The sequence below is a fragment of the Aquila chrysaetos genome, chromosome 22 (assembly GCF_900496995.4).
Source record: "Aquila chrysaetos chrysaetos chromosome 22, bAquChr1.4, whole genome shotgun sequence".
Taxonomy (NCBI): domain Eukaryota; kingdom Metazoa; phylum Chordata; class Aves; order Accipitriformes; family Accipitridae; genus Aquila; species Aquila chrysaetos.
The window spans coordinates 13,539,401-13,561,629 of record NC_044025.1 but is presented as its reverse complement, the minus strand read 5'-3'; the positions used below and the strand labels follow the sequence as shown (position 1 = coordinate 13,561,629).

Below are 22,229 nucleotides of genomic sequence, written 5' to 3'. Positions count from 1 at the left end.
TTTAAATTGACAGCATCACGGGCTCTGCTCACCCTTGCTCGTTCTGCCAGGCTGGAGGGAGTGGGCATCGCTGCTTACTCATGCTGGTGTTGCTGCAAAATCGTGCCCAGGAGCAGCTCACATCTGAAATGCACGTAGCCTGGCAGAAGGTTCAAATGTGTTTCACAGTAAAGGAGATCCAGATCTGAGACACTTAGTATTTATTTTGAAACACTTCATTATTTAGATGATCTTGGTGCTAGTGGAAAGAATTAAAGAAGCTGAGATGACGTTACACACGGCAGATAAATAAGTATGCAGAATGTGAGTTACTTAATTTGTTCCTGCTGGTGTCATGTTTTAAAAAGGAGCAGAAGAAGGAAGAAATGCTAATATCCCCAAATAAGGCATATTTCTGTAATGAAGAGCTATGTTCTCTAAAGGCCAAAGCACAGTAGGAGCAATCACTTTCCTGTGACTTTAAGACTCTCTGTTTAAAAAAGTATTTTAAAAAAGGTGCTGTGTCTTGCTCTGTTGTAGTTTGCCGATGCCAGTTGTATATTTTTGCATGTGATTCTTGGCTATTTCCCATAAGTGCCTGATTTTCAAGCACATAATATTGTACTCCTGACTTCCAAGAGAATCTCTGGGCATCTGGCAGAGGTCCCCTATGACTCAGTAAGCACCCACTCAATAAATAATTTGAAATTAAAAACACCCCACGCGTGAGTTCTGGATAAGAGAAAATGCTATTTTGCCTTTATTTTCCTCACAAAGTAAACACTAGGAAAATTATCTCAATGTTTTCCAGTTACTTCGCAGCTCAAGAAGTATAAACTACCATGATGATAATTTTGGAAAGTATCAGGAAGCGCCGTCTTGCAGGATGCTTCTGGACTTGGGTTGATGACTAGCAAGCTCCTAGTTCCTTCCCTTGCTGCGTAATGATCATTATTTTTATTCTAGTAAACTCTTTTGTATGTGCACTAGAAAGTTGTGAAGAAGACAGGGGACATTAAGCATAATGCATCTCCTGGCAAGGAGGCAGAGGGATGCAAACCACAGGGAGGAGAGAGAGTATCTGAAGTCTGAATTGTTGGCATTTGAAAGTTGCTAAAATTAACCTGTTGTTTCTTAGGAGCAGGATATATATAGTTTCTTAGCTGCAGTGCTGTGACACAACAAAGTGCTGGAGAGAAACCTTGGGAGCTCTTCCTTTAACGCAACTTTCTCGTGTGACTGTTGGTGAATGCCTGACTTTGTGCCTCGGTTTCCCCTAAGAGGGTGTTCATGTGTGTGAGCACGCACGCAGTATAGCGTGTGCCACGCACAGATGTGAGAGCATGTATAAGGTGTGTTAGATGGCCGTGTGTTAGTTCTGATGCTAAACACTTTGGGATTGAGAGTTTGGGGAGGAGTAAATGATGACAAATAATGAAACTGCTGCAGTTGCAGCCCATCACGGAGCATTAGGGCAAGGCGTGGGGGCTTGGTTGCTTTTGGCAGTGCATCCGTCCCCCCCAACAAGGCACGGTGGGTGCATGCTGGGGTTTCCTCCACATGCTATGACCTCCTGCGCCCACTCTGCCTGGATGACTGTCACTGCAGCCTAACAGCCCCAGGCGTTTTGGAGAAGCCCTCCGTTTCCTACCGCCTTGCTCTAGGGCCAGATACCGGGTGGGTGTAAATTGGTGGAGCTATTTGAAATCAGTAGATGCACTCACAGATCTGATCTCATTCTTTGCCCACCATTTGCGGTGGCAAGGGACCTTAAACATACCCATATATTTTCCTCTATGAATAATTATTTGCTGGCAATTGTTCAAAAAGCAATAGAAGCAATATACTTATTTCAGCCTCTTTGGGAGCAGCGCTTTCAGTTCTCTCATTTCTTTGCTGTCCCCAGAGCCTCCCTTGCTAACAACAATGTCATATACACACTGTAGATAAGTCTGGAAGACAGTTTAAATTATTTTTCAGTATATTCTGATAGTGGAAGAGCAAAATCATATATTTTTGTGACAAATACAGCTATAAAAATTCTGTGGTGGTTCCTTAGCCATGAGGTCAGCTTCTTAACAAGGGGACTATGGATTCCTCTTAACACAGAGAATTTGATTTTAAAGGAAATTTCTTTTTACCTACCTGTGCAAATAAGTTGAATGTGCCCAATCTCTCATCTCTTATTGAAAGTATGAGTCTTGATTAAAAAAAAAAAAAAAAAATCATTAAAATAATCCCTGAAGCCACTGTACGTTGGTACAGTTGGAATCACATTTTTGAAATATATTTTATTTCATGATATCTGTTTATTGTTTTGCTTGGCAACGCATTTATTTTCTGTTTGAATCCTGTTGCACACTACCGAGGTCTAGGTTTATCCCAGTTATCTATAGGCAACCAGAAAAGATGCCTAAGTCACCTTGGAGGAGCTCCACAGCAGCTGGGAAGCACTTGTAGGGGGTGGGTTGGGTGCTAGGTGGACTCCATTGCCATTTTCTCTCCGCCAACTGCAGAGGTAGCACGGGGTCATTATCTTCCAAATGCAGGCTCCTCAGTTAAATGCCTAATATTAGCTGAATCTGGGCTCAGAAGTGATTAATTGAGGTGCACTGAAAATATTCCTCCCCATCCACCCTGTTTTCTCCTGGCTTTTGGAAATAGAGGAGGTAATAGTGGAGGAGAGTAAATGAAGCAACTGCAGATATGGATTCGCATCATGATTATCCTACCTTTGGAGGCTGATGTTGCCATAGCAGCCAGTATATAATGCAGGTGTGGTGGGTTTTGAGAAGGTCAGTGCAACAGGCACCTCCTCCGAGTTCCCCCGTAGCCTGTAAATCAGTCTGCTGAGGTGGGTTCGTCAAATGTGCCTTATAGATGGGACTTGCGAGAGTGGCCACAGCCCTGCTGGGTCTCTCTCCACGTGTGCTTGTATTTCTGGTATCTTGAGTGTCGGCGTGGATCTTGAACGGGGGTCTGAAACCAGAGCATGTTTGCGCGAGCCTTATTTCTTTGAACGGACCTGGTATTATGCTCTAATTAGTGCCCCGATTTGGTTTGGCATGTTCACATCAGACAAAAATGACCCAATAATTGGCCCCATTTTCAAGAGCTCACCTTCAGAAATGCTGCATGACATCTGGTACTTTTCTTTTCACACTGTCAGGCCTTAATCTGCCAGCTTCGTTCCTGGTCAAGGGGAATTGCTAAATACTTGATTAGTCAGAAAAAATCTTACTGCAGAGTGTAAGTACAGAATTGTGTTCTGGATCCACTAAGATAGAGAAAGGAAAAAAAAAATCCTCCTTCTCCCTGGAAGCTTCTTCCAACAATATAAAGATGAGTGAGTTCAATTCAGCCTTGGTATGACTTGGAGGAGCGATGCCACAGAGGATGTTGTGTCCAAGATCCTTGTAGTTTAAAAAAGTGTTTATTCTTTCCTTCATTTGGTGATTGACAATCATCATTCAGGAGTATTAGACCATAATTTATAAAACCTGTTTTTTCTGAAACTCCTTGAACTGTACAGTGAATTTATGTGCTCATTTTATTATTAAATTGCTGCATTATAAGAACACTTGTTCCTACGAGTATAAGAATCTTTTTTTCCACTTCTGAGTGTGCACAAATTTCTGCAGGATGGGACTTTTCCCTTCCAGTTAGCATAATTATGGTAATGAGCTAGACTAAAAAAGATGGAGAATTCAAGGGACACATTTGGAATGTATGTTGATGATAAGATGTGAAACCTTACTATTTGTGTTGAGGCAAAAAAGCAGAAAAACGCTCAAGAGAGCATGGCTCATTTTGTAATGCTTCAGTGCCAAAGTGCTCCACAACAGGGAGTTGGGAGGCGTGAAAGCCAAATTTTGATCTCTTCCCTGCTGTACCAATGGGAAGGGAAGTTATTACCCTAGAGAGGAATTCTGCATATGATGGTTGTGTTGTAGTAACAATGTTGGGATTCATAATCATTTCCCCAAAAGGTCTGCTAATCTTCTTCCCTGCAAAAATGTACTCTCAAATGGGGTGGCTCATTTCTTAGAAATCTTGGTTTTGTTGTGCCACACATGATCATACTTTGAGTAAACTCACTAGCAGTTTGCTTTGAAAAGAAATACCTCCCGCCCAAAGTAGTTCAGCAATATGCAGTAAATCCAGAGCTGAGCTTTCTTCAAGCCCTGGCTGAATGATTTGTTTAGAAATTACTCCAACTCTAGTTTGGAATTGTTTCAAGGCATGCAATTTAGTTGCTTTGGTCAGTTATAACCTGTTTGAAACAGTAATTGGAAAACCACATTTGATCCTGTTCTTCCTGCTGCTTAAGACTTTTCTCCTTAACTTCCACTAAAGCCAATGCATAAATTTCTTTTGCCTTCAATGACAGGCTCTTCATAGGGCTCTTTGAGTAATCTTCATAATAAATGGCATTGGCTCCGGTGAGCACTCAGTCAGTGTGGAAGGAACACGCAGAGGGGAAAGGCGCTATGGGAATGTGCATGTGGAAGATGTCCCTAACGCCATCCTGGCATGTGAGTCTGATGGGAAGGAGGTCAAGATTTTCTGCATCACAGCTCATTGCTGTAACTGTGAGATGTCCTCTCGGTTCTTGTGCTCTCCTTGTTGTATCCCCTCTTCTCATCTTCTGCCTCTTTTTCTGCAGTCATGCAGAGGAACTCACAAAAACAGGAGTCCCCACTGGAAAAGAAGAGCTCTGAGCTTTGCATAGGCTTGGCTTGGGCTGAATTTTACATTAATCATAATGGTCTGCAGGCAGTTTCCTCCACTTGCACGTAATTCCTTTGTAAGTTAGCAGCCGCCTGACTTCTCTGTAGCTATCACAAATGACTTCACACCTGCGGAAGGAACTGCAAGTGCCTACATAGCTCATACAACTTTAACAGCAGCTTCTAGAGGTCATTTTCCAGCGGTTGACTCCCACAGCTGGTCTTTTCTTATTCAACTCCGTGTCTCCCTGTGACTGATTACCGCAACGTCAGAGATTATATAGAGGTGTCTTGTCACAGACGGTCAGGAGCTTCTGGAGGAAGCCTTCTGGAGGGAGCAGCGAGTTAGCTTGCTTTCTAGTCTTGCAATTTATAATGTTGGTTTAGTGCACCAATTAGCTGCAAAGATTTTAGCTGTGCTTCATCTGTGTCTCCCTCCTTCCCTGGAGAGGGCATATATACCGTCTTGCAGTGATGCAAGGTGCTTGGGGTCACCTTCCTTCACCCACTGATGTCTCAGCACAACTATCCTATGCTATGCCTATCACCTTTAAATGAAACCACTACCACTAAGACATCCAACAGGGACATCTGGGGTCAATAAGCAGGCAGAAAAAGAGGGAGACAAATGCCAGTTGTGGACATGAGACCTCATGGTGCAATTCAAAGCATAAGTACGTATCCATGCTTACAGGGATATGATCATATATGCTGTGTAACAGCACGTTGGCTTGTTCTTCTCTACTGTCCTCAAACCTGAGTCCATACGTGAGGTCTCAAAACAAGGTCTTACGTCAGAGGAAGAAGCTGTCACACATTGTCTCCTTACCTTGGAGTGTATGTTGCTCTGGACTGTGCTGTGTAACCAGCTTTAACTTTATGGGACTGGTGCTGCTGGGAGGCGTTTAGGCTCTCCTGGCTTCCATGGGAAAATATTGCTGCTGATCCACAGCTGGATACTGGGATCTTTATTGAGATGACAAATTAACTGAAGAAAATGAGGAGAAGGAGGGAAGGCAAATCCTATTAGAGCAAGTAGGTGTTTGAGGCTGCGAAGAACTGGCAATGATGTGTATCTGTACAGACCTTCCTTAAATCTGTGGAATCTGGAAACACTTAATGTCAAGTCAGAGATAGAATGGCAGCACAGAAATCTTCCCAGTAGGGGAAGAAAAAAACAGGTCACTTGCATTTGCTTTTTTTTTTTTTCCCTAACTTTGGATCTATTGAGCTGTGTAATAACTTGCACATATCTGGAAGCGATGCAGAGCACAGCAATCAATAATACAAGCAACGATAATCAGGTGTTTCAGCCATCTGACATGAGCAGTCTCCAAAGATAATTCTTTCCCAAAGGACATTGCCAAACATAACTTCAGTTTATTCCTAGTAAAAAAGTAAATGCTTACCTGCCGTGCAGAGACAAACCTTGCCAACAGTTTTTTCTCCTGAAAACTGAAAAGGGATGGAGGTGGAGGAAAAAGCATGGGGAAACAGCCACCGGTGCTGGTGGTGGCCAACAGACAGCTGGAGCTCTCTATGTTCCCCGTCACCGGTGTCCCTAAAATCCTTAGAAAGACCTCAGTAAACAGCAAATATGCCTTTATGTTCAGAAATGCCAGGAGAACAGAGGAAGCGCAGAGGAGCATGAGGCTGAATTTATAGTTTGTAAAGAACAAAGCATCCTGGCACGAAGGGCCACAGTGAATATGTGTTACTACCGCCTTAGTGCTTGACTCGGTTAAGCTGTGGCGCAAGCGCAGCCTCATCTAATAAAGCTGCCCATGGATGGCAGACGCCACTGAAAATTACCCCTGTTCCTATGTGTAAGCAGTCCAGATTGGTGTGGCTAACACCACTTCCAGGTATTTACCACAGCAATTACGTGTCTCTGGTTAGGTTGGTTGTTTTTTCTTATGCTGTTAACTGAATCTCCCTGCTACCAGCCATACAATTTAAAAAAAAAAAAAAAAAAAATCAAAGTAACCCACAACTGTTAAAAAGGAAAACAAAAAACCAGCTAGGCTTTACCCACATGTGTAACCACATTGCTAACCAAATGGCAGAGAGGAGCCTTGGTGATCAGTTAGCAGCAATGCTGGGCTCTTCCCCTAACACTAACACCATCATTTGTAATTGGTCATAAAACTGAGTTGCTTCTCAAGCTACTAAAAAAAAAATCCTTTCTCATTCAGCATCACCAAAATGACATTTATGTTATTCAGGATTTTACCATTGCTGTCCTCTTTTGACACAGAGCAGTCAGCAATGCACACAGATTTTTATGCCTGCCCCTTACAAGGCATTGCATAAAAAGAGAGGGGGCGTAGATGATAAAATTTATATGAAAGTTTTCACCATGCCCTACCAAAAAGCCAAATAATTCAAAGCAGGTGGTAATGGAAAGCTCCCAACTCTGTGCCTCCTGTTTGGAACTTGCCTCCGGGAAGCTCCCACAAAGCTGGCTTGTGCCTGCACAATAGTGTCATTCACTCTCTGCTGAGGAGTCTGCTAATAAAAAGGGGAGAAACAAAGATCGTCAGATGTTGGTGTATCAAATAATCAATACTGCTTTTTTTTTTTCCTTATTCACAAGCAATAGAGTGGCAGATAAGGATACATACCAATCATAGACACAATGTTTAATATAAACTCATGGTCTTTGTCACTCTGGGCAACTTTCTGCTACATTTTATAAGTCATGGTCCATGAAATTTCATAGGAACTTTCATATATATTCACTGTAGCAGAGTATGACATTTATTTGTTATTAAACCATATAATTTAGGGAGGATGAAGATGCTTTATCCAAAACAACATGTGAGGTAGTCTTTCATACAGTGTTTCCTCTCTAATGCGTCAGTATTTTGGGATCTCTGTATAATTCTGCAAGCTGCTTACTGTTTTTCTAATGGGAAACAATACATTAATATGATTTAATAATGATTGTACTATAAGAGGCCAGGATACTTGTTAACTTTAAACTGAGATTGCAACCTTTGCTTGTTTTTTCACCTGGTGACCCAGACTGTCACTATCAAAAGCTGTCATCTTTAATGATGAGAAACATAAGAAGTAGAGAGTTAATTGTGGTAAGAATCAGTGCTAAGCACTGCATCCTGATCCCAAGCACCAGGGAAGTCAAGAGATAATGTCTGGTGGGTGCAGCTTTTATTAGTTTTGGCAGCCGCAGGAGGAGAGAAAGGTGAGCAGGGATCAGAGGTTGAGAAGGATCAAAGGCTGAGAAGAGTAGCATGGGGAAGTGCCTCTTTTTCTCCAACCCAGTGGAGAAAACCCATGTACACCTACTTATATGATATAAATCTGATGTGTTCTTGATGTTTTGGTGGTAGCACATTGTCCCATAGGCCTGATACCTCTTTTGGGATGTATAGGACCTGCTAGCTGTGAGCTGAATATCCCATATGTGTGGTTTTTGTATATAAAAATCCTGTGTGGGACACTTGGGTAAAGTGATAAAGGTAAAGGAGAGGGTAAAGGAGAGAAAGGAAGAGAAACATGCAAGAGAGGAGCAGAGTAGAATGCTGGATCCGTATCACTATTTAGAATAGAACATAGTCGTGAGCCATCGAAATTGCTGGTTTCCCATAGCTTCACTGGTGACTTGAGAGGTCCCTTTATCCATTGGTCCATGTTACTGGTAAAGTATTGCCTCACTTCAGCTCAGGAGCGAGCCCTGGAAGGGGTCAGGATTGCGTATCCACAGAAGTGGTCGTTCCTGCAGCTATATGTGGCATATGCCAGCTCGCACAACCTGCTACTTTTTATAACGAAACCAGAGAAGACCCTGAAATGTGAAAGCCCTCAGGGCTTGTAAACTTACCGAAATATCTATTTTGGGAAAAAAATTGTAGTTTTTTTAGCAGCACAAAACGTGTGAGGGTCTGCGGATAGCTATAATAATTCCTGCTCACTCAAATTGCAAAGCATACCACTATCAAAATTTAATCTGGGCTCTTTGGTGCGTAATCATATTTCACTCATTTTCCTTAATCCTTTTGCTTGAGATAAATGAACCCCTTCTGTGCCACCACCAACCCAGAATTCATGAGCCAATATTTTACACCAGGGACAAGGAATGTAGCAAATGGCACTTTATGACCCATCTCTCATTCTCCTCCCTTCAATAATCAATAGCATTTTTGGCATATGTCTCTATTTAAAGTTTGCTTACAGCTTTCATTTCAAAATGAGATGACAGCGGTCATTTTATCACCCAGCACTCCTGAGCCTGCCTTTGTTCATAAGACACCACACTCTAGCGAGAACGGTATTTACTTGGCAGGGTACACCCTGGGAATGATACTTCTTGGAACGGGAGAACCTCTGGCAAGTGACCAGTGTCACTGCTGAGCCATGCTACGTCTTTGATTTTTATCCCTCCAAATTCATGTCTTTTGGCAATAGTTCATGCAAATCTGTTTGGGTTAGCCATTCACTTTTAGTGACAGTGATTCCTCTTGCGGTGCGGGAGGTGCACATGTAATGGGAGGAAGAGAAGTGGACGTATGTGGTTTATTTTTTGCAAGATGTATGTCCAAGTACACGTGATTTTCCTGGATTTTCCTGGTCTTCTCTTGATCTTCTTAGGGCTTCTACCCAAGTACATACCCCTTTCCTCTAAAATCCCTGAAACAGCTGTGAGTTAGGCACTGAGGTGGCTCTTTTGCTTTGGACTTCAGTGTTTAAGGACATGCCTAGCAGCACTTGAGGAGGCAGCCCTGTCCCTCTCAATGAATCCCTAAATTGCATAATGAGATGCCGTGGAGTCAGTATGGCATGTCCATATTTATAGATCAGTAATTCCTCCAAATTACTGCTTCTGCCATCCTGTGGCCTGCATGACCCTTGGTTTCAACGTCTCTCTCACTAACATGAATCCTGTTCCCTGGAAGTGCTGATGTGTGTGTCCCTCATTGCAATGTCCTCTGCAGTCTGAGCTCCAGCTATTGTAGCTTTTGTGATTTTTGTATCCTGCCTTATCCTGGAGGCCTTGAGGCATCGTATAGCATCATCCTTCCTCTTCTCTAGCCTGGAGAAATGGGGAAAAAAAAACAGGTGGAAAGATTCCTTAAGGGGTATGTTTGAGGATTGTCATGGCAGTTCATGACTACCCAACTCTTGGTCATTTCCCAATCTTAATTTATACATGTGGAGACATAGCTTTTGCTAGCGTTAGTCTCAAATCCTAGTGATGTCAGTCAATTTTATGCTAAAAGGTATTCTTCAGACCATCTTTTTCTCAGAAAAAAACCCCAACTTACCTCAATACTTGCAGACTTTGACAATCACCCTGAATCTTAGAAATAATATCTTGCATTTGATGTGGTTTTGATTATACATTCACCTGTGCAATTCCCTATGCACACCATGTTTCTTACACGCACACTTTTCTAAGCAATTATAGCCTAAATGAACCTAAATCCCTCATCTTAGTAAAAGTTACGACTTTCACAAGTTAAAGGTGAAATATAGTTTGGTCCAATTCTGCTCTAAGCCAATGTATCCATATACCTGTCTTATTGCATAAAAACCGTAAGAAAAACTCGTATAAAATTTTGACATATATTTTATTTGCTATTATAGTTTGTCAGATGTTTCATTACATCTTGGACACACATAACTAAGCAATTTCTAAAGAAAAGGGACTATTTGCAGTCATCTGCTGGAGACCTGCAGCCAACACTTCATGCCATTTGTCAAGAAGATTTTTGCTGTGGAAGCACAGGGAGCGGTGGATATTGGGGAGCCTGGGAGGGCTGGGGAGAGGGTGGGGACTGATAGCTGCCACTATGAAATCCAAATGAGGAGAGGACAGAAACACATGTCACATGAGTCACTTAATGCCTGGCCGATGGACTTTGCAATGGTTGTTTGAAGGGCACAAGAATGACTCAGGAGACCCAAACATTTAGATGTAGAGGTTCAGGTTGCTGGGATGTGCTTGGGCTGTGCAAGGAGCAGAGCGAGGGCTCCAATCCTGCGCTGATCATTGTGGGAGAGAAAAGGCAGGGGTTATCCCAAGACAGGAGAGCAGTCTGTTGGAAAGATATTCCTGTTGCATCATTGCTTCTCCCAGAGCAAATATTTGCATAAATGTATATTCCAATAAAGCTGTGTAGCATCTTAACAATATCGAAAGCGCAGGAAAGACTGAGACTGGAAACTAATCAACAGGTTTCCACATCTTTCTGCTGTAAGGTCCAGTAGCCCTAAAGAAATCCCACCAAAAAGTCCATGTTTTGCTGAGATTTCCCCAAATAACAGGGGTCAAGTTCCCTACTGCATTTTATTGCAATACTCCTACGTAGCAAAACTTTATTTTGTTGGCTCAGTGGAATTAATCACGTATTCTCTATATGGCGTTCAGTAGAATTAATCACATAGTTTTTATACGGATTTGCTATGAATGAGAAAGTATATGAATATACAGGCAGCCAGTGAATATTCCAGTGAATAGTTTCCTGTTAACACAGAGCATCGCTGTGTCTCTTTGAGTAGAGATGACTAGCTTGAAAGAACATCTTTCATCTGTGTAAATGGTTTACCGGGGGGCACTGAAGATTGTTCTGAATAGAATTTTATTTTCACAAAAACAGAGCTAAAAGGGTAACACAAGTAATTGCATTCTCTAGTGTCTCCCAGTGCTTTACATGTTATCCTCTATGGAAAAAAAAAAAAAAAAAATCAGCTATTGGCATCCTGGTGAATTTAGTAATTTTAACTAATGGGGTTGTTTCTTTTTTGTCTGTTTTAGGATGGAATGGGGAACCTGAGAATCACAGAAAAGGGTCTAAAGCTCGAAGGAGATTCAGAATTCTTGAAACCTCTCTACGCCAAAGAAATCCGGTCAAGACCAGTAAGTTGTTGGGAAAGGAAAAAGCACATTTCTGTACCCTAACAGTAAGAATCCATGAGGTGGCAGGGTGGTATGGTTATTGGATAAATTACTTTGGCCACTCTATACAAATGTAATTTGGGGAGTGAGACAGTGGGTGTCCTTTGAGGACTTCACTTGGATACTATGTCCTCTGGGCAGTTGCAAAGTTGATATACGTGGCTTTAGTTTGTGTAAGCCACAGTTAAAATGCTTTCAGGACCTGTGAGGTTTCACCTTGTCTTTTTGTCTCTTTTTGAGATAAATCATAAACAACCCTCAGTTCAGAGACATAACATTTCCGAGGTAGAGGGATGGCAGGCAGTTCTTAAATCCAGCTTGCGTTTAACTAGTTACTCCTTTTCTGCAGAGAGCAGAGAGGTGATGCCTTGGCACAAGGGCCTGATCTGTTGTTAGCTGGCACAATAAACCCATATTATGTGCTCAGTCCTATCTCATGTTGTGTTTTAAAATTATGTGCAGTTAAAATTCAGCGCTGCTAGGAGAGACTGCTTGACAAAAGTGGCAAGGATGTTAACAACTGAAAATGAGAAAGAGCCCAAGTGTGATTGAAATAGCATTTTCATAGCAGCACTTCATTGACTGTCGGTGACTTTTGCTCTTTCTAATGTAGTCCTGTTTGTCCTGAGCAGCTGTAAAATAACTGAAATGATTCTAGAGAGTTTCCAGGATCCTTCTCAGAAGATGTCATCTGTCTTGTTTCCTGATCCAAAGTGTTAATTTGAGTCAGATACCAACCTTCCATTTTGATAACAATGGCAGATAGCTAATTAAATAAAGTTAACATCCCTTTATCTCAGCATTTCAGTGCTCTTGTAGAAATTGGAACTTGTAGCATAATCAACACAACAGCCAATACAATATCCGATTCAGTTATTGAAGGTTGTAACCTCTGTAGGATGGCTAGGAATTGATTTGAACAACCATAATCCTTTAGGAAGAGAAGTTAATAAGAAAATGTTCATATCTATAAATGTTTTCATCCCTGAATTAAAACAGAGCCATAGAACCTTACATGTCATACACTTTCTAACGTAAAATGTGTGGGGAAGGTGCAGCACTTGGTTTGATAAATAGACTGACAAATTGCTACTTACATTTCTTTTTCTCTAGTTAGAATGCTGGAAATAATATTTGATTACTAAGAGAACTGAGAACCACTTCTTGCTACTGGGGAGTTTACTGTTTTCATATTATCATATTGATCTACATTTTAATACTACAATGGGGACAAAAGGTGTCCCCTTCTTGACGTTATGAAACTAGTTTCCACACCATTGACAGTTTAATGAATGCAAGGAACAAGAAATATAAGGTAAGGCCTGTGTGTATGTTCCTTGCTTTATCCCTCCTCCAGGATTATTTTTGCTGTTAGCCAGAGAAGGATCTAGCTGCAAGCCAGAAAGTCTCATCTCCAGCCTAGTGCGTTGGAGCATCCCTGCTGGCTTCAGCAGATGAGTCCTGGAAACTGTATTAACTATATAGTTACATAAACAATGCGTATAGTTTCTCTGACTTCTCAGAGAAGTTAAACTGGACTAGCCTGTGCTGGCTTTCAGGTTGCTCATGCTAACGCTGGAATTACTGTTGGGCTGGGAGCAACAGGGGCAATCCTATTGATTTCAGTCAACTTGTGCTGTGTGTGAATTTGGCCTCTTGTAAGCAAATGAAAGGGTTGCAGTCAATCAAAGGATGATAGTTACAGAAGATTTAAAAATATTATTAAATAATCAATGTTATATTATTTTGAAGAACAGTAGTATGACCCAGTTTTCTCTTGGAGGGAAGTGTACTAGCAGTTCCTGAGCTGGATGAATACTGCTACAATAAAGTGCCAAACTCAGCACTCAGTAGGACAGATGAACATCCGTACTAATTCCCTAGTAGTCTTCTCTGGGTTTTCAGAAGTGCATAATGCACCTTTAAATATGCAAAGTGTAACAGAAACAATATGACAAATAACGGTAAAGAGCATCCCAGAAATAAGTTGACATATAATATTTTTCATATGTTTAATTAAACAACCTAAGAGTTGTGTACAGTAATAGATAATGGTTTTATATAAAGCTGAAAAGACTTTCAGACACTAGTTATTTATAGATGAATTTCATTAAAAAAAAACAAACCAACAAATTTAATTTCACTGTCGTTCTGTGTAGCAGCTGAAGGGGTGTTGGTGCTGCGTGTAAATGGCAGGGGAAGGATTGCTTTTTGTGTAAGTGGCTGCAGTCCCATGACCTCCGTGGAGTGGGTTTTCCCACTCGTGTGTCCCTGCAGTGCGGCTCCCCATGCTGCCCTGCTGCAGGCAGAGCTGGGCAATCCCTGCCGAAATATCTCCAAAACATGAATTGTGATAATTCTTGAAAGCCTGAATTTGTCACTGGTGCCTCTTTTTCTCTGCTGCACCTCTTAAGTCCCAGGAAGGTGGTATTTAAAATTACACACAGACTTGCTTTCCTAGGAGCTGTGCCTTCTGGTTTAAAGATAGTTTTGGATTTCCAATTAAAAGTGGATTTCTTTTTCATATTAATTTGGCAGGAAGGGACGACCAAGGTTTAGAGAGGAGGCATAGCCCTCAAATGTCATCCAGAGAGACTGGCTCTGTGGGAACCTCGGAGTTTCTGTAGTTTGTGCCTTAAAGAGCTCTAGTAGGTACTGCTCCCTTCATCACCCTCTCGACAGAGTAGTTGCATTTAGCTGTGCTCCTTTCGGAAGGTAACTCATTGCAACTGAAATTACAGCCAAGAACTAAATCTGTTGTGCTGTGGCATACAATTGGTGACAACCCAACAAAGGCATCTTTCTGGGAGTCCCTTCAAAAATGTTAGCAGAAGGATTGGACCGACGTGGTTCGGTCCCATCCCAGAGAAGTGGCCATTAAAATCACTAATATGAACTGGCTTCTTAAAGCTGCTTCCAGCCGGTTTCTTTCTGCATCACTGCTGCCTCCTGTCTCAGGAATGACACCTCCCCAGGCTCGCTTTCCTTTTCCCTCACCCATTCAAAAGTAACCCCCCCCCAAATCCCTCTGTCTTCATATAGCGAGGGTCCTAGTCCTGGCTCAGTAATACTGGGTTTGTAGTGCCTCCTGGATTAGGAGCCTATTTCTAAGCATCAGAGCTTGCAAATAAAATAACCTTGTTACTGCATGAGCCTAAAGTTTATCTGGAGATTAATGAATAGTAACTGGTGGTAGCAGTGTTTGCACCCTTGTAGTCTTGTTTTAAAGAAATGAGATAGATGCATTCCCTTTTCCAGGAGTGTTCAGAGCATCTTAAACTCCCAGCTGAACATATTGCACACTAAACAGTATTTTCCATGCCACTTGCATGGAACATGAGCATCTTGCTGCCTTTAATTAAGAAGTTAACTGGACCATGAAGTATTGCCTGCGTAAATAAAAGTGATTTGTACTTAGTCAAAAAGGTGCATTAGGAATCCTTGCATTTCTTTACTTGCACATAAATTATGGAGATTATTAAAAATTGGAAGGGTCATCTATAAACCCATCTGTAGCTCAGCTGCACTGTCACTCTCAAAATGTAGCTGTCTTTCTAACTGTTGTAATTTATTGTGGACTATCATGTGAACCATCTGCTTGCTTATAAATCAGACAAACTTTGACTGAAAGTTGCACGCAGCAGCACAAATTGTTAATTTTATGTGCTGGAAAGGAATGGCAACAGTTTTGTGGTCTTCAGTCTTCATTGCCTTAATTTAAATAGAAATTTTAAACTGGAAATTTTCCTGCCTTTGTTGAGAAGAGCTGCTAACAAGCAGGTTGCTTGAAACTTACAGTGAGCACAGATTTAGCTTTCTTAGTGCAGTTGGGTTGTTTTGAAGCTTGCCACATCCAGGTCTGTAAGTAACTTAAAAGGGGCAAGACAGAGAACAGGCTATGTGTATTTTCTATTCCAATAACAACAGAAATAAAATCCTGTGCTGTGATTATACAGGAAAATCAAGTGAATTACTTCTCTCAGGAGCTGTGTGACAACCAATGAGATGATAATCTCAGCTTTAGGAAGCAGAGAAAGACATTGCCGTGATAGGATTAGGATGGGTTTGCCCTTTCAATGTTCATTTCAAGTGCATAGATAGAAAAAATAAACCCCAGTTTGCAAATGTTTACACCTGGGCTTAAATTTTCTTACCCTGAATCCTTTTAAAGACAAGAATATAGATTTGCCTGACAAAGATTTTTTTGCAGTATAAAGCTCTTGACTTGGGTCCTGCCTGTTCAGCTCTCTTGCAACCTCTCATACGGATGTGTGGGTCTGGGAACGCAGATCTAAACATGGGCACCAACCTTTCTTGCCTGTCCTCTGCTGCCTGGGGGAGCTCCAAGCTATTCTGTCGTTGCGCAGGTATAAGTGATGGCAAAATTCACTGAACAGATTTTGACGAGATTTTAAGTGTCTTTTAAAAGAGATCTCTTAGTGTATTTAGCTGGTTTCATGTTGAAGGTCTGCTTCCCATTATTTTTAATCAACTGAAAAAAGAATTTAAAAGAAGAATCCTGTACACCAAATTAAAAACCCTGAGGCAAAGTACAGTGTCTTTTTTCATTTTCCTTTCTTTGGGTGATGTTAGAGGTCCCTATCCTGCTCACTGTGGCAATGAGTGTCTCGCTGAGAGCAGCATGCTAGCTCAGAGCGTTGGAGCAAACCTGGTCTCATTTGAAGCCGTATGAAATAACTAGTGACTACAGTGGAAGAAGGACTGGGCCTGTCATTAACACTTGGCTGTGATTCTGCAAGGGCATCTGTTTGGCCTAAAAAATTCACAGTTGTGAATTAGGGCTGATAACTGCTATTCCCTTTACTGGTGTTTAGTAAGTTCTCATCAGCATAAAAGCTAGACTAGCAAGCGCATAAAATATGGTTGTCTGCACTTTACATTTTCCCCAGCCAGTTTTTGAATGATAGAAATTTTAAAGGAAGCTTTTAAGAGTGATAAATAATTATTTTGCCAATGTACTTGTCTCACTATGTTCAGATCTGGAAGAAGAGTGGTATAATTTTAAAGCACAGAAGCAGTTCTGTAATGGACATACTCTTTTGTATTATTTGCTCTGCAGGTCTACCTGCCTCAAAGCTAAAAATATGCACTGAAAAACAATAAACCATGTATTTGGATTAAACAATGACATGTGCCCACAATGGGGCATACCTGCCTCATAGCCCTAAATACATATTTATAAACAATACAACATACTAATTTGGATTAAAAGGCAACATTCACCCATGAAGGAAGGCAACACAGGTGGCAAGATAATTGCAGCTTTGTATGGTGCTCAAACTGTATAGTAGAAATCTAGCTTTCAGTAAAGGCTCAGATAGATAGCATGAAAGAAGGCTGCTATTTTTTGACACAGGAGACAGAATAATTCTTTTTCTTCCTTTGTCAGAGTTTACAGAGCAATAAAAGGATATTGAATTAGTTCCTGATGATTTGGTCTATCAAAGTGCTTAAGGATTTCAGCACGCTCACTGAAACCATCACAGGGTGGAAATGAAGTTTGTCTCACCATGCTGCTGTCACTTAGCAGTCCCTGCGCACTCCCACCACCTCTTCGGCCATTGCTCTTCCCAGTGTTTAACTATTCCCTTAGTGACTGGTTCTTCAAAGAAGAGAGGAATCTTCTGTTTTGCACATTATGATACGAACGAGCCTTTAAGAGCTCGTGGCAGCTCGCGGAGATGTTGGTCTCCTGGCATTTGCCTCTGGGGCAGTTCAGCTGCCACTGTAGCTTCGGGTAGAAAAAACTCACACTATCTGAGGTTGAATTCTGAAGCACAATACTTCCTCTAACTACATCTTCATAGCTTACTGTTTCTTGGTTGATTTTTGGCAGCAGATGTTAAAATTTAAAAAAAGATCAAGGTTGCTAGTGATGGCGCAGCCAACAAAAGCAAGCTTCTTGCAGCCGTGCCTGGCCATCTGATATTCCCCCTATAGGGTTTGTTAAGCATTCGTTGTGGCACCACTCCAGATACCTTGTGGTTAGAGTCTGTGCCAGTGTGCTTATGCTATAAATGTTTCTCTCAGTTTGGTCAGTTTGAGTCTTGCTTGCGCGACAGCTATCAACAGAGAGGAGAGCTGGCAGTCAGCAGGACAAACAGTAAAAATAAACAGAAGCAGCCGAGCAAGTTGCAAAAGGGATCATTTTGGCAGAAGCACCCTCACCTGATGCACGGATATTGATGCCATCACTATCCAAAGCAGATATGAGCCCACGTACGGCAGTAGGCTGTGAGTGTCCAGTGGGATTTATAAAACTGATATACTCTACCCCTAATAAATTTCTTTCTTAAGCTATAAAATCCAGAGAGCCTACTTCAGACTGAACTTTGGTTGCCCTAGAGCTTTGTGGGCAGTTGGGGACTCTTGTGATATTTCCAGTGTGCTGACAAGGTGGAAGTTTAAGTAAATTTTACAGCAACTATGAAAACATTTCCCTTTACCTTCATAGTAAAATTGGCCAGAAGTCTCTCAGCTTTGAATTTTGAAGGAAATTTTGTAGGCTGGCTGAAGGGGTACTTCCAATAACACCAGAGTTACGTCTTGCTTTGTCTGTTCCCCATTGTTTGTCTAACGAGCTGGTGTTACGTGCCACACACTGAGAGCACAACAGGGAACTGAAGTATCCCACCAGCTGCAAAATCGGAGTATCCCAAACAAGAGCAAGAGAGGAAGCTCTGAAGTAAACAAAGTTTTTGAAATAACTCCACAAGTTGCATTTCAAAGCAAAATCTCGTGGAGGCCGCCTATGGCATTTTGAAAAGGATTTCATTAAATGTTGCTAACTTGTCATAAGCTCTCTTAAATGGAAGGGTAATGGCTCATAACATTTGTAAGCTTTTTAATTTCATGCAATATGAGCAGTGTAATCAACACCTATTAAAGTCAATCAGCTGTGCCAAGTGGGCTACCTACCTCAGCTTTTGTCTGTATTTTCATCATGGGTACACCTCTGAACTAACTCTGGGAACAACATGTTTGTACTTTCTTATCCTAACATCAGTGGCGATTTTGTGTCCAGAAAACCCGATATGGTCATTGCAGAAGTGTCTGAACCCATAAGCTAAATAAGCACTTTATAGTCAGTGGTTTTCACCTTCTAGGGAGGGAGTTTGGGCCATGGAGTTATGTGAACTAGTTAATAGCTGGGGAGCTAAACATGAAGGAGATGGAGAATTTCCCAAATGATCTCCCAACATGTTTGACTTTTTCCCTTTGACAGGTGAAATTTCTCTGCTTGAGCTAGTTGTGTAAGGAGAGGAGAGCTCTTCAAATCATGTGTTTGTTTTGCTGTTCTGATCCGATTCCCATCTCCTCTTCGTTTTAAACATTTGCAGCTGGACTCTGCAGTCATAAAAACAAGTGATGTGCATCACAGCTCAAAGTGAGCCGCAGGGTTAAAGCTGGGTGATCTGTGGTCTCTAAGCTTTTGCACTGCGTTTTTGCCATGATCCCAGAAATTGCTTGCATTTCAGCTGTGAAGAGGAGGACAGTGGGGCTGAGTTTTGTGGTAGGGCTGCATTTCCATGGAAATGTTGCAAATCAGGTAATGTGTTTTCAACTGAGTCACGAGCCTTGAGACAGGAGTGCAGGCACTGGGAGCTAAAAGTATAGAATAAACATTTGATTTAGTTTATTCCCCCAAAAGGAAAAAGAAAAGATGTGGAATTATTGATTTTAAAGTTGAAAATAAAAATGGCTGAGCTGAAAGAATTTGGCAGGCAGTTTCTTGCCTTCCTTGGACATGTACCACTCTTCCAGTGTCTGTTAATTCAGCTTCTGTTTGGCATCTTGAATTTGCACACTACCTCTCTGAATTAACTGGGAAGCTCCTGTGAAGCTCATTTTTCCTGAGTAGCTGTTTATTGTGGCCTCTCAGTATTCCTACAGGCTTCTATACCTTCAGGAGCTGTACCTCATCCTTATTTTTCTATGTTTAATCTTATATTATAAAAAATAAAAAGCACAGGGGGCTACTGGGGGATTTATGAGTGTGGGACACATCAGTCACACCTACTGATTGTGGGATTTCTGTTGCTGACTTGTATTGCCGGACAGGTATTACTGTTAAAACAGAAGCTCTGCTGGTAGTTGACTACAGCTGACCTGAATCAGCCCATGGGATTGAACACATTCGTAGAGTAGCCTTGAATTCTCAGGCCAAAACTTGATCCAGATTTCATCTTAACAAGCTGTAGCCTCAGAAAGAAGTAAGCCTTACAAAGCACCTGAAACTGCTCAGGGAAAAACGTGTGCGATTGTGTATTGCTGCATTTCTCTCTCTCAAGGGCAAAGGCCTTGAGTTTAAGGATTTACTACGTCTAGACATCGCTGCTGACGATCAGGATTCTGGCTGCTTTGGAAAGGCTAAAATATAAAAACAACTTCTTAATACTAAAAATGAAAAAGGAATAAAACTTTACACAGTATGGATAGAGAGAAGATAGAGACAAATAGACCAAGGAAACACTGAAAGACAAATAGCAAGATCCAATTATAAAGAAAAAGAATGTTTTTCTGATATTTCCAAGAAGCCTCAAGAGCAGAGCTTCATGTCTTCTTACCACAGGACAGCAAACACTTCTGCAACTCTTCTGCTGATCAAAACTATGTCGCAGCAAAGTTATGTATTTTATAAGGCAACCGGTACTTGACAAGACAAGCTGTGCTGTCGTTAGGAAGTGCAGGCACACACAACTGGTTTTACAGACAGTTCAGTTTGTGTGTTCTTTGATTTGCAACATGAAAGGAAAGCCAGACCTTCCAGGTTTCATTTACCAGTTGCTATGCCAGTAATAAGAGTTGCTCTGATTATTGTTTCTAAATGGCGGATGTTGAATTTAGGGAAAGAAGAACGCAGGGAAAGACAAGAACAATTCTAAATTTGCTCCTGTTCTTTTAGGGCAAATTGGTTGAGAGTCTTGGGAAAACTGACTTGCTGCTTTTGAAAAGAAAAATAAGATTTCTTTGGCTGTTAACATCTCCCTGGTTGGAACATCTCTATTTTTGATCTCTGTTTGTCTGAGGCTGCGCCTGGCTGTCTACTCCCATGTACACCAGCGTCTTTCAGGAAGGGACAGTCCCACGCCAGCATTAGTGGCACAGTGTTGGAGTGCAGGACACTACTGTACGTGTGTGATAAAAATGGCTATAAATCTAGTCACAGAGGTAGGCATTCTGACTTGTCAGTGAATCATTGATTTAGGCTTCAGTCCAACCAGATATTTAATTATGTGCATAATTTACAGACATAAGTAATTTCATTGACATCACTAAGGCTATTCGCATGCATAGAGTTGGGCGTACGTTGTGTTCTTTGCTGGGTTATGCCCTGTAATTTCTACATATACTGCACGTCTGTGGCAGAGCAAAGCCACTGGCAGGAGTCCATCCCGCTGCTCTCTGTACAAACATGGGGACATACACCGCCCTTTCCTCCAAAAGGTTTTACATTGTCAGTAGGTAGACAGAGAGTGGGACAGGAGATAGGGATGAGAGCGAGGAAAGCGGCTTGCTCGTTCGCTCCTACAGCAGCTGAGGATTGGTGTGAGGAGTCCTGTGTCCATGTGCATGCTCATTTTAGTAGATCACATACCCCAGGTGTAAAGGAGTGTGGTGATAGAGCGGGCAGATATTTTCAAATAAAAGCTGATACGATAAAAAGTTGTCCTTAGCGGGAGTGAAAGAAAGCAGTTTCCATGGTGCCCATTTTTTGTTTGTTTCTGTTTTCATTTTTTACTGCAGGTTTTCAGTATAAAATGTTACATGTACATTGATTTCCTCTTGATTTGCTGTAATTCTGAGTCCAGTGAACTTTTTAGGTTTGCTTGCAGTCTGGCCTTAAAATTCTCTGAGGCAGGTTGTACGAAGTATTAGCAGGGAGTCTGCTCCTCATTTCTCTCTGAAATGGAATAACCTATGGAACAGAAAGAAAATTCAAGGTGTTTCAGCTCACAGTATTTCTTCCTTGTTTGTCCATCAGGACATAGTTCTTGTTTGCCATCCTTACATAAAATAGCAGGAGATTTCTCACTTTCAAACCTTAAATTTTCCCTGAGCAGCAGTGGAGCTAAACCATCCATGGCTTTTGCCTTCTCACCACTGAGGTTCCCCAGATAGCATCAACTGTACAGTGCTGCCGTCATCCAACTTCCCCCAGAAACATCCCTTCTAAGGAGAGAGACATGTCCTGCTTTGGAAGGTCTTTTTTTATGGTCTACAAGGGAAGGTTTTATTTAAAGTTTATTTCAAATGCAGCAGTGCTAAAATTTGATTTGTAAATCACTGTCTGTTTATGAAAATGGTGAGTAAATGCATGCCAAGATTTGCACAGTATCTTAGTCAGTGCAGGATACTCTATTGGATTTTTAATTTGTAGGCTAGAACTAGGCAATGAAAATTGCTTTTATGACCTAAGCTTTTTCCTTTCTTTTTCTGTCCAGCTACAGCTTGATACTCTGCTTCTAGTTCTTTTTCTCTGTGAGCAGAACAATATACTGTTCCATTGTGTCTCTCTTGATTTAGACAAGGGATGGATTTGTCATGGGGCATTTAATGAATAAAAGTGGTTAACATCT

General features: G+C 41.5%; 1 protein-coding gene across 7 annotated transcripts in view; it reads left to right on the top strand.

The window, feature by feature from the left end:
• SGCD (sarcoglycan delta) overlaps positions 1–22,229 on the top strand; it is a 352,116-nt gene that overhangs the window by 261,349 nt on the left and 68,538 nt on the right. For all 7 annotated transcript variants that reach the window (XM_029997981.1, XM_029997977.1, XM_029997979.1 and 4 more), the window contains one exon: positions 11,488–11,589. In XM_029997981.1, coding sequence (XP_029853841.1) covers positions 11,488–11,589 — 102 coding nt within the window. The remainder of the gene's footprint in view (positions 1–11,487; positions 11,590–22,229) is intronic.